At 42.7% G+C, this 12,112-nt stretch overlaps 1 protein-coding gene across 1 annotated transcript in view; it reads right to left on the minus strand.

The window, feature by feature from the left end:
• The window catches only part of LOC111150878 (phospholipase D family member 5), a 378,454-nt gene that overhangs the window by 156,294 nt on the left and 210,048 nt on the right, over positions 1-12,112 (minus strand). The window contains exon 4 of the mRNA XM_022508546.1: positions 2,990-3,101. Coding sequence (XP_022364254.1) covers positions 2,990-3,101 — 112 coding nt within the window. The remainder of the gene's footprint in view (positions 1-2,989; positions 3,102-12,112) is intronic.

Raw genomic sequence — 12,112 nt, forward strand, 5'->3', positions numbered from 1 at the left:
CTCGGAGGCCTGGCGGGCCAGCCTTGCCCTTGCCCAGCCCACACCCGCACTAAATCCTTGCCACTTCCTGGGGAAGCCTCACTTGCCCCTTCTCACCTGGTACGTGACCAGCTTCTATTCCCAGTGACTTCTCACAGCTGAAGTTGCTCATAGCTAGTCTCATGCTTATCTGTCATTCGTGGACTATTTCTGGCCAGACCTTCCTGGAAATTCACCAGAAGACCAGGATCTCTCCATAAAAAAAGAAACGATAAACCTAAAGAAGGGCATTCCGACCCAGACTGAAAATGATTTCATAAAATTTAATTCATTAAATAAAACGGTTTCATGACAAATATTTCTACAATGCACTGTTATTATCTAATTTGTCTCTGCCAGAGGATGAGAGAAACACAGTCACTGTGATGACTGTGTGTGGTGCCACGTTGAGGCGCAGTAACAGAAGTCAGACGGGCCTACCAGAAGCACACCGGGGATAGCGACAGGAAATTAGGGTCCTGTTCATTACTCTCTGATTGTAAAGGGAAGTCATCTGTTCTCTTTTGGTAAGAACTGCTATCACACATTAACAGAGCCTAAGTTGTAGTAATATACCCAATTTGCTGTGAAATTCCTTTGTGAGAAGCAACAGTTATAATGAAACTTTAATTCATAGTTCACTCTAGAACCATAATCAAGGACTTTACCCATAAATTCATTTAAAGCAAATGAAAATCCTAGGTGCCAAATATTCAGCAGCACCTGACATGCCCCTCAGTCCTCATAGTCGGTATATATATTTTTCTAATTGTTATAATTGACATACAATTGTCATACGATATTTCATTCCTTTCAGGTGAAAGAAGAGATTGGTGTGTGTGTGTATATGTGGGGTGTGATTGTGTCTTATGTGGTGTCTATGTGTATATAGGTGTTGTGTATACATGAGGTGTGTTTGTATGGAAGTAGACACCATGGGAAATTTATCAGCAAATACAGGCACTCGGAGTTAGCCCAAAGTAATCCGTTCCTAAAAATGTGGCAGCTCATGGATTTTCAGGTAGTGGGAACCCAATCTCATGTTTTCTAAACAGGAAAAGTAAGAACACAAATCAAACAAAACACAAATCAAAACCAGATACCACCTTACACCAGTTAGAATGGCAAAAATCAAAAAGGCAAGAAACAAAAATGTCGGAGAAATTATGGAGAAAGGAGAGTCCTCTTACACTCTTGGTGGGAAGGCAAGTTGGTACAGATACTTTGGAAAACAGTGTGGAGGTTCCTCATAAAGTCAAAAATAGAGCTACCCTATGACCCAGCAATTGCACTCCTGAGCATTTACCCCAAAGATACAGCTGTAGTGAAAAAAAGGGCCATATGCACCCCAATGTTCAAAGCAGCAATGGCCACAGTCACCAAACTGTGAAAGGAGCTGAGATGCCCTTCAACAGATGAATGGATAAAGAAGATGTGGTCCATATATGCTATGGAATATTAGGCAGCCATCAGAAAGGATGAATACCTAACTTTTGCATCAACTTGGATGAGATTAGAAGAGATTATGCTGTGTAAAATAAAACAGAGAAAGTAAATTATCATATGGTTTCACTTATTTGTGGAACATAAGGAATAGCATGGAGGACAACAGGAGAAGGTAAAAATGAAGGGGGAGAAATCAGAGTGGGAGACGAACCACGAGAGACTGTGGACTCCAGGAAACAGAGAGTTTCAGAGGGGAGGGGAGTGGGGGGATGGCTTAGCCCAGTGATGGGTATTAAGGAGGGCACGGATTGCATGGAACACTGGGTGTTATAAGCAAACAATGAATAATGGAACACCACATCAAAAACTAATGATGTACTGTATGGTGACTAACATAACACAATTTAAAAAAAGAACACATTTCTAATTCACATTAATCCACGTTAATACATAGTAAACTATGTATTTTCTAGTGTTTCAAAAATATTATCCTGTGCTCAGGTAGCACAGTGAAGCTTTTCAGGCCTAACAGTAGCTCCTAAGTTACCCTGATTTTCCCATGCATAGAAAAAACAATACACCTGAGCCCGACCACGCTTATGTATTCTGTGTATTTATATCTTCCCTTAGGTTTTATTGCTTCCAACTTTTCTCTTGCAGAAGGAAAGACTACTTGGGCTCAACCCTTTGCTTCATAGCCTGGTACATTTTTCAGAAAGTGTTTTCACTTAATAATCTAGGGAACATAACAAGCAACACCGCCCAGCATGTTTAAATAGCACACACATGAGACGCAATGCTGCTCCCTGGGGCCAAAGCCTCGTCTTCTCCTGGGAACACCTGGTAGCTTGAGCATTTTATGGGCCCACGCCTGCCATTTCCATTCAGAGGCTTACAGCTCCAGTAGTAAAATACAGGGCCAACATTCTGATAAACCCGTGAGAAGTATTCGGAAGGGAACAGTTGTGTTAGTGAAGACACAGCAAAGTCAAGGAAGTTATTTCCTAAGGATTCCTCCTGGTCTTTGTGGGATTTGAAGACAAATCGCAAAGTGGCCTGTGAATGATATTCTCTGTGGAATTATGCTGGGTTTCACAGATGCCTCCATCTGACTATACTATTTTAAAAGAAGACGGGGCATGAGGAGGATTTCCATTTGAAGGGCAAGAGAAAAACAGAAATGCAATGTTTGTTCAAATGAGAAGTGGCTCTTGAATCATATCATTGCAATGTTCAGAGAGGGAAAGAGTCTTCTTTCTAGTTAATTATCCTTTAATGGCTAGTAGATTATTTTGCAACAACTAATATGCAACAACACTATTTAAAACCTCCCAGTAGTATTGATTAATTAGGTCTCTCATTTACAGGCTTTAATCGGGTTATTTTTCAAAGGAGAAACAAGAAGTGAACTTCGTGCAATGGGCTGACCATCAAGAAATTACGTATTATTTTAGGCAGAATGAGAGCTGTCCTCAGGGAAGCCCTCCACCCCGGGGCTAGAGTAGCGCAGAGACCTTGGCCTTACCCTTTGATCTCAAGGCTTCTAATACCTTTGAGTCGGCAGTCACATCACTCACTAGCTTGATTTCAATATTTTGCGAAGTCAGTTGGAGCAACTTTTCAAAAAGACGTTGACCCTAGGAAAAAATATTCAGAGATGAGGAAAGTCAGAAAACCTAAAGTATGCTACTTAGGATAGTTATAAATAAACTTATTAACAATTAAAACTATTCCTTCAAATTTTTTTTAAAAGATTTTATTTATTTATTTGACAGAGATCACAAGCAGGCAGAGAGGCAGGCAGAGAGAGAGAGAGGAAGGGAAGCAGGCTCCCTGCTGAGCAGAGAGCCAGACACGGGGCTTGATCCCAAGACCCTGGGATCACGACCTTAGCCCAACACAGAGGCTTTAACCCACTGAGCCACCCAGGTGCCCCTATTCATTCAAACTTTAAAAGGCAAGCGTTTCAGCAGTTAGCGTTAATGGAAAATTCTTTCAGAAGAGTTCTAGAACTGGAGCAGTAGCATGAACACAGATTACATTATGTTTTCCAAGTGACAATTACTGCAATTCCAAGTTCAATGCTACAGTGCAAATCTACTCTTCCTTTTCCATGAATTCTGACGTTATCTACACGTGAAGAGGCAGCAGAGACTATTATAAAGTTGTGTTTGGGCCCAGAGAGACCTGGATTCCAACCGGTTTTCCAATTTATAAGCTGTGTTTCTTCTCACTAATCTCTAGCTTCTTCCTCAGTAGAACGTAGATAAAAATAACATGTACTTTAAAAGGTTTTTTGTGAGAATTAAAGGAAATAGTAGTAGGTAAGTATCCTTTCAGTGGAAGCTCTGATGGGGAAAGTCCCGGCTACTTACCGGTGATTTGCCTGAATTCACCTTCTGGTTTAAAACCCCTTTTTACAGAATTCAACTAACGCTCTGTCCTAGCCATCTGTCATTACTAGCACAACCCAAAAATGACTGGAATAAAAATACAAAATAAAACATAAAGCTTTGCTTACATAAGATTTTCACAAGCATTACATTTTTATAAGATTTTAATCTCCGGGAGACTGCACTGGGGCAGGTCCTCAGCAATTACACCGTCTCAGGCGAGGGGACGGCAACCTTAGCTCGTTTATTTTCCCTTGTGTGTGTTCACAGACTCCCTCTCCTTTCATAAAAGGAACTGGTCTTCTTTTACTGATTTTGGAGAACTTTGTTATTCAGCCACAAACTCAAATGCCTTCCGGGGTCAGACAGGCAATAAAGTTTGGTCTTAATGGCCCCCAGGTGGCAAAGTCTTATCCTGCTTTGATAAGGATGGACCGTTAATAATGATTCGGTACAAAGGATGGGAGGGAAGGGAGGGTATGGATGTGGCTCAGGATTCCTGCACTTCAGCCTCAGAAAGCAGAGAAGCCAAAGATGCAAGTCCGAGACTTTGGAGGGTAAGGAGAGCAAGCCGGCAGGACAGTCCTAGGGCCACGTAGCAGGGGGGGAATGTTTGGCATAATCCAGCCCTGCTGTAGCCTGGGGCGGGGCCCCAGACAGCTGATGATCTCTCATCCCTGAGTACCAGAGGGCAGAGTGGGAGCTGCACCCCACGGCAGGGACGGGAACCTCCCTTCCTCTAACTAAGCATGGAAATCAAGGGGCCCAAAGTGGAGCTCATGAATTACTCCGCACCCAGAGCCTGGAAGCAGGCTCCCCGCAGAACAGGTGTTCTGGGGAGGGGTGGAAGGAGTGTACCAGGCTGGTGTCCACTATTTATTTTAAAGAGATGGAGTGGGTGGTTGAGCAAGAGAGAAACACACAGACAGGCAGAGGAGGGAAGAAAGAAAACGGGAGCCGCCTTGTAGATTGCAGGGTCTATGTGGATTTCAGGTTTCCTGCAGGAGCAGGAGTGCCCGGCAGCCAGGGGCTCAGATAGAGGCGGAGAGGGACAGCCAGGTGGCGGGGAGCTGTGGTTCTCCTGCGGGGTTATCACCAACACAGCCCTCCTCGTCAGCTCTGGTACCCCACGGACTTACAGACTGTAATCTTGTCACACACCCTTGGAGGCTTGGGGATGTCTGCATGGCCCAGATTTCTGGAGCCCAGCCCCACGGTGAAACTGTCTGTATTCTTCCCTTCACACAGAGAAAAGGCTTATGTGCTTTGTGTTTTGGGAGACCCCACCGGTAACGGGCCACTGTTTTTACACGAATGCATGTTTTTTTCTCCTGCTCTTAGTTAACAATAGATCTTGCACCAGTGAAATGTAAGAGATCTTCTAACCTATCTGTATTTCTGGCTGTGTGCCTTAAATTGATTCCCACTATGTTATTTTTGTGAGATTTAAAATGAAGACCAGAGCTCTCAAACATAGATGAAAATAGAAACTCCCAAGTTCACAGATACTGGCAGACTGTCATTAAATAAAGCTAATTTTTCCTATCAGTACGGGCTGATGACTTACCCCAAGGATTCTTAAAATTGTTAATTAGAGTACTTACTGTAATGAACTTGGGCCTGGGTGGGTGAAATTCTCCCCTGTTTACAGTGTCTTACCTTCCTATCTGCACATTTTTGCTAAGACATTCGGAATGTAGTAACAAAGGTATGAAACACAGAGAGTATGAAACACTGAGAGAGATCTCCTCTGAGGGCTTCACTGCTGAGTTAAATCCTCTCGCTGAGTTTTCATAAAGGAATACAATAGCCCCTTCGGCTTTTAAACATCAGAAACTCTTGAACGACAAGAGTTTGAGCTGTATGGGTCCACTTATATGCAGATTTTTTTTTTTTCCAATATTCAGGGTAGTCCTATAAAAATGTTTTCCCAGCTTTAGGATCTTCTTAATTAACATATTTTCTTAGCTTACTTTAATGTACATATAACATACAAAGTATGTGTTAGTTGGCTCTTTCTGTTATCAGTCAGGCTCTGGTCAACAGGAGGCTATCAGTATCAAGTTTTGGGGAGTCAAAAGTTACATGCAGATTTTTGACTATGCAGTGGGTTATACCCGTTAATCCCTGTGTTTTTCAAGGGTCAGCTAATTTTTTTTTTTTTTAAGAATTTGGGGTGCCTGGGTGGCTCAGTGGGTTAAGCCGCTGCCTTCGGCTCAGGTCATGATCTCAGGGTCCTGGGATCAAGTCCCGCATCGGGCTCTCTGCTTGGCAGGGAGCCTGCTTCCCTCCCTCTCTCTGCCTGCCTCTCTACTTGTGATCTCTCTCTGTCAAATAAATAAATAAAATCTTTAAAAAAAAAAAAAGAATTTATTTATTTATTTGACAGAGAGAAAGAGAAGGCGAAAGAGGGAACACAAGCAGGGCAGAAGCAGTAGACTCCCTGTGGAGCTGGGAGCCCGATGCGGGGCTCTATCCTAGGACCCCAGGATGAGGACCTGAGCCAAAGGCAGACTCTTAATGACTGAGTAACCCAGATGCCCCCAAGGGTCAACTAACTTAAAAATGTGCTCTTTCTGGTGAGAAACATTGGGCAAAATTTCCAAGTTAAATAAATCATCTTGAAGATAGTCAATGGTTGAGGTGTGTTGAGCAATTTAAGCCGATTAAGCCCAAGCAGACTGCCTAGGGCTTGGAGTATGAAGTACGGGGCGGGAGGGTCACGGTGGGGGGGACTAGTTAACCACCTAATACTGCCCCTTCTTCACCTAAAAGGAAGAAGCCGCTAATAATCTGATAAAGTCAAATATAGATGCATGTAAGGGGCCCAATAAGAGAGAAGACACTTGAACACAGTAAGCACCTGACGAGACGGGCTACTGGAGAATATGGACTGGAGCTAAAACACAACGTAGTGTGCAAAGACAGATAAGTCTGGCTGGCACTAACACTCTTATGATTTTAGAATTAAATTAGAAGTATAATTAAAGAACAGCATGGCCACTGTCGAAACCCAAATTACAGCTTGATCTAAAGGAAGAAATATTTCAAAGCACAGAGGGGCACGCACGCGGAAACATAGGGTAATAAGGGAAGAAAAGGGCGATAGGTAAATCAAGGATATACGACACGCGGCTAACAGATGTGTTGGAAGAAAACAACAAGCAGAAAGAATGAGCTTTCAAGTAACAGAAGAGAAATTGTCCCACTTGAGGAAAGGCCTAAATCTACATGTTGAAAAGATAATTGAAGGATGAAGGCAATGCAGTGCAGAAAGACCCATTCAAGCACATTCTATGCAATCGATCAATACCAAGGAAAAAGAGGAATTCGTACAAACCGCTGGCCAAAAACAAACAAAACAAGTTACCTCCCGAGCAAAATGGATCGGATGGGCATGGAGCCAGTCACCTACAGCATTAAGCCAGTACAGGGTGGCCACAGACTCCGATAAAGAATAAACTGGAGGGGCACCTGGGTGGCTCAGTGGGTTAAAGCCTCTGCTTTCGGCTCAGGTCATGATCCCAGGGTCTTGGGATCGAGCCCCGCGTCGGGCTCTTTGCTCAGCAGGGAGCCTGCTTCCTCCTCTCTCTCTCTGCCTGCCTCTCTGCCTACTTGTGATCTCTGTCTGTCAAATAAATAAATAAAATCTTAAAAAAAAAAAAAAGAATAAACTGGAACAGGGCGCCTGGGTGGCTCAGTGGGTTAAAGCCTCTGCCTTCGGCTCAGGTCCTGATGTCAGGGTCCTGGGATCGAGCCCCGCACTGGGCTCTCTGCTCAGCGGGGAGACTGCTTCCTCCTCTCTCTCTCTGCCTGCCTTTCTGCCTACTTGTGATCTCTGTCAAATAAATAAATAAAATCTTTAAAAAAAACAAAAACAAAAACAAAAGAATAAACTGGAACAAGGGAATGTTTTACCCAAAGATTTTACCTGCCAGGGTCAAAAAAAAAAAAAAAAAAGAAAGAAATATCTGCAGATATATACAGACTTAGAGACTGTATTACCTACATGACCCATATGAGGAACATATTCAAGGAAAGTCTCTAATCAGACTGTAAATAATACTACCCACCACTGAGGAGGACGAAAGGGAGCAGAACACATGATGAGCAGTAGAAGATGGTATGTGTTTGACATAGCTGCTACAGACGGATTCTTGAAATAGGACAGACACATTACAAGGGAAGTTCTACTGTTGTACTAAGAACCTATTACGTGATTCTCAGTGGGAAGAACTATTACTGAAAGGGTTCGAGTTGGGGCACCTGGGTGGCACCTGGTGGCTCAGGGTTAAGCTTCTTCCTTTGGCTCAGGTCATGGTCTCAGGGTCCTGGGATCAAGCCCCGCATCAGGCTCTCTGCTCAGCGGCGAACCTGCTTCCCCCTCTCTCTCTGCCTGCCTCTCTGCCTACTTGTGATCTATCAAATAAATAAATAAATAAATTTTTAAAAAAGGGATTGAGTTGGTACGTGTATGTGTAAGTTTATTTTATAAATAAGACACATATACAAATACAATAAACACACAATGTATCTGTGGTATTAGAATCTCACAGGGTGGTAGGTTTAGGGAAAAAATGTGTAAAAAGTCTCCTTATTAAGGTGAGAGTGAAAAGAAGCCGAAGAACACTGATCTGCAGCCAACAGGACAAAGAATCTCAGTAAAAATTAGATAAGAGTTAGGAGGGCTTAAAAGTACTAGATGGGAAAGAGTATGGCCTTACTCTGTTGTGGCAGTAGTGACAGCTATCAACTGGTATGTGCCAAACAACACAGCAGCTAAATATATAAAGCAAAAGCTAACAGTAATGCAATTAAAACACAACCACAATATAATGCTTCAAAATAGGTTTCTCAAAAATGGGTAGATCTAATAAGGAATAAATGAGAATATAAGAAAATTGAATATTATCAGTAAACTTGATTATGTGTATACATTTATACATATTTCTCATTCTATATATCAAATCCCTCCAAACGACGGTTTGTCCTGAGAACATTATAAAAATCTGTTCTGTAACGGCTGTTAAAGAAAAACCTAAGAAAACCAGTTGCAGGGAGATGTTCTATCAGCTTCATTCTTTATTCATAATTTAAGAAAATGAGAAATAGACCATTAACGCGTGACACATAAAACACATCACATCTACTTGAAAATTTAAAAACTCACTCTTAGATCATCTGTACATCACAGGAGAAAAGAAAAGTGAATTTCTGTATTCTCTAGAAAGCTATAAATAGTGGAGAACTTCAGAGCAAAGCCATGAAATGAAGGCAGTATCTGGTGCCAGAGAAATTTATAAGTGTAAATGCCTCAGCATTATAAAAAAAAACATTACAGGGCACCTGGGAGGCTCAGAGGGTTAAGCCTCTGCCTTCAGCTCAGGTCATAATCTCAGGGTCTTGGGATCGAGCCCCGCATTGGGCTCTCTGCTCAGCAGGGAGCCTGATTCCTCCTCTCTCTGCCTGCCTCTCTGCCTACTTGTGATCTCTGTCTTTCAAATAAATAAATAAAATCTTTAAAAAAACAACAAAAAAACATTACAAAGTCACAGTAATCATATCAACATGGTAGAAGCACAGGAATGGATAAACAGATAAGGGAACAGAAGATCCAAAAATGGTATACACACAATTCTATCAATAATAAAGGTGTTATTTTAACTCAGTCTGAAAAAGATAAAGTAGTTTAATCTGGCATAAGTGAAAGGACCCTTATATTACACCACAGAGAAAAGTATGTTTCAGGCAGAATAAAAACAGAGCAATACTGGGGCACCTGGCTGGCTCAGTTGGGTAAGCATCTGACTCTTGGTTTCAGCTCAGGTCATGATCTTGGGTCATGAGATTGAGCACCATGAGCTTGGGCTGATGTTCCATGGGGAGGCTGTTTGGGATTCTCTCTCTCCCTCTGCTCCTCCCCCCACTCACTTGCCCACTCTCTCTCTCAAATGAATAAGTAAATCTTTTAAAAACAAAACAAAACAAAACAAAAACAAAAACAAGAGCACCTGGGTGGCTCAGTCAGTTAAGCATCTTCCTTGGGTTCAGGTCATGATCCCAAGGTCTTGGGATCGAGCCTAGCATTGGGCTCCCTGCTCAGCAGGGAGTCTGCTTCTCCCTCTCCCTCTGCTGCTCCCCCAACTCAGTACATACTGTCTTGCTCTGCTCACTCTCCCAAATAAATAAAATCTTTTTAAAAAACCGACAAAACAAAAGCAAAACCAAAAATCATAACACTTTCAAGAAAAAACTATTCAAGTACAGGTATGTGCAGTCTTTTTTTTTTAATATTTTATTTATTTATTTGACAGAGAGAGAGAAATCACAAGTAGGCAGAGAGGCAGGCAGAGAGAGAGAGGGGGAAGCAGGCTCCCCGCTGAGCAGAGAGCCCGATGTGGGGCTCAATCCCAGGACCCTGAGATCATGACCTGAGCCGAAGGCAGAGGCTTAACCCACAGAGCCACCCAGGCACCCCCAGGTATGTACAGTCTTAAGGGTAGGGAGAACTTTAGCTTAGTTACAGGAGGCTAAATAACGCCCCCCCCCCCCAAGATGTCAGGTCCTCACCTGGAGGATGTAAGTTTTACCTTCTTTAGAAATAGGATCTTCACAGGTATGATTAAAGACCTGGAGATGAGATTATCCTCGATCATTGGAGAGGGCCCTAGACACAAGCAGTACTTGTAGGAGAGAGGCAGAGGGGAATGGCCACCCCTTGCGGAGGTGGGTACATGAAGACAGAGCAGAGGTATTCGAGGATGTCAGTCTTGAAGACTGGAGGGACACAGCAGCCAGTGACCCAAGGGGACACTGGCAGCTGCCACATGCAAGAAGGGGTGGGAAGTATATTCCCCCCAGTAGTGGAGGCTGCAGGAGTCTCTGGGGGGAGCACAGCTCTGGTGACACCTAGGTCTGAGCCCAGGCAAACAGATCACAGACTTGGAACCTCCAGAACTGGGACGAAATGAATTTCTGCTATTCTAAGCCACCTGTCCGTGGCACTTTGCGTGGCCCCGAAACTAATATGCAAGTCAGCTACATAGAAGCGACACAAGATATACAGAGTTACAAAAGACAAAAAAATTATATTGCAAAAGATACCACCAACTAGATGAAAAACAGTAAAATTCTGGAATAAAATATTTGCCATGCAGACAAGAGGGGAAGGGTTAGTGGGTGTACTCTACAAAAAATATTAAAAATAAGGAAAAGCCAAAAGCCTAATCAAATCTGGGCAAAGTCAGGCTGGCGGATGTGAAGAGATGCTTCATGGGAAGCCCAACACGAAGAAATGTGGGGAGTCGTGTACTCAGGAGATGGGAAACAACTTGGGAGTGGCAACCTTGACTCCTGTTGACGACTGGGGGAAAGGGTACTCTGACATTGCTGTCTTCCACTCAGCAATCCCACACCTAGAATGCATCCCCAAAACCCTAATCCTAACATAAGCACCAGAATGTGTGTGTGTGTGTGTGTGTGTGTGTGTGTGTGTGTGTGTGTGAGAGAGAGAGAGAGAGAGAGAGAGAGAGAGAGAGAGACTTTGTGTCTTAGGGATGCTGTTATCTGCCCGTGCACATGTGTGTACACATATGTCTATATGTGCACAGAAAGTTTAAATCAAAGTTTCAAAAGACTGATTAAAGATCCTAAGCAACTGATGATACAGTCACGAGAAAACAAGACTAGGATTTATTGTAAGCCACGATGTCCTTTCAAAGAATTATATTCCCTTGATTTTTTTTCTTTATGATTTAAGACATAAAACCACATATGTGTGGATCCCCTCTGGACTCAATTTCCTAGTTTTCTATTTAACCAATTAGTTTGATTATCTACAAGACTGATCTCTTATTTACTCTCTATATTTACTGAAAGTTTTAGTACTGTATTTGCTGAGTTCTTTTTTTCCATTTAGAAAACTTAACTGAAATTTTATTTACTTACTATACTTACTGAAATACACAAAGTCTGCCAGGGATATAAACAAAGATATGTCATTTTCTTGTCTATTTCCCAGCATCAGCTATTATTCTCAAATAAAAGGAGGCCCAGAACAGAGAGAAGGGTGTTTAAAGCAATTTCATTTAACACATTTATTGGGTGTTTGCTAAGGGTCAGGGACCTTCATAAGTACTGGAGATAAATGATAAGTAATTAAATGGAGGCCAGTGTGTCAGATGTCAGGGTGTAGGAGTTACAGGCCTGGGGACAATGTGACAGGGGCACTAATAACCCAGCCTAGGGCACACAGG

Source organism: Enhydra lutris, unplaced genomic scaffold, assembly GCF_002288905.1.
Source record: "Enhydra lutris kenyoni isolate GAN:26980312 unplaced genomic scaffold, ASM228890v2 scaffoldscaffold24, whole genome shotgun sequence".
Taxonomy (NCBI): Eukaryota; Metazoa; Chordata; class Mammalia; order Carnivora; family Mustelidae; genus Enhydra; species Enhydra lutris.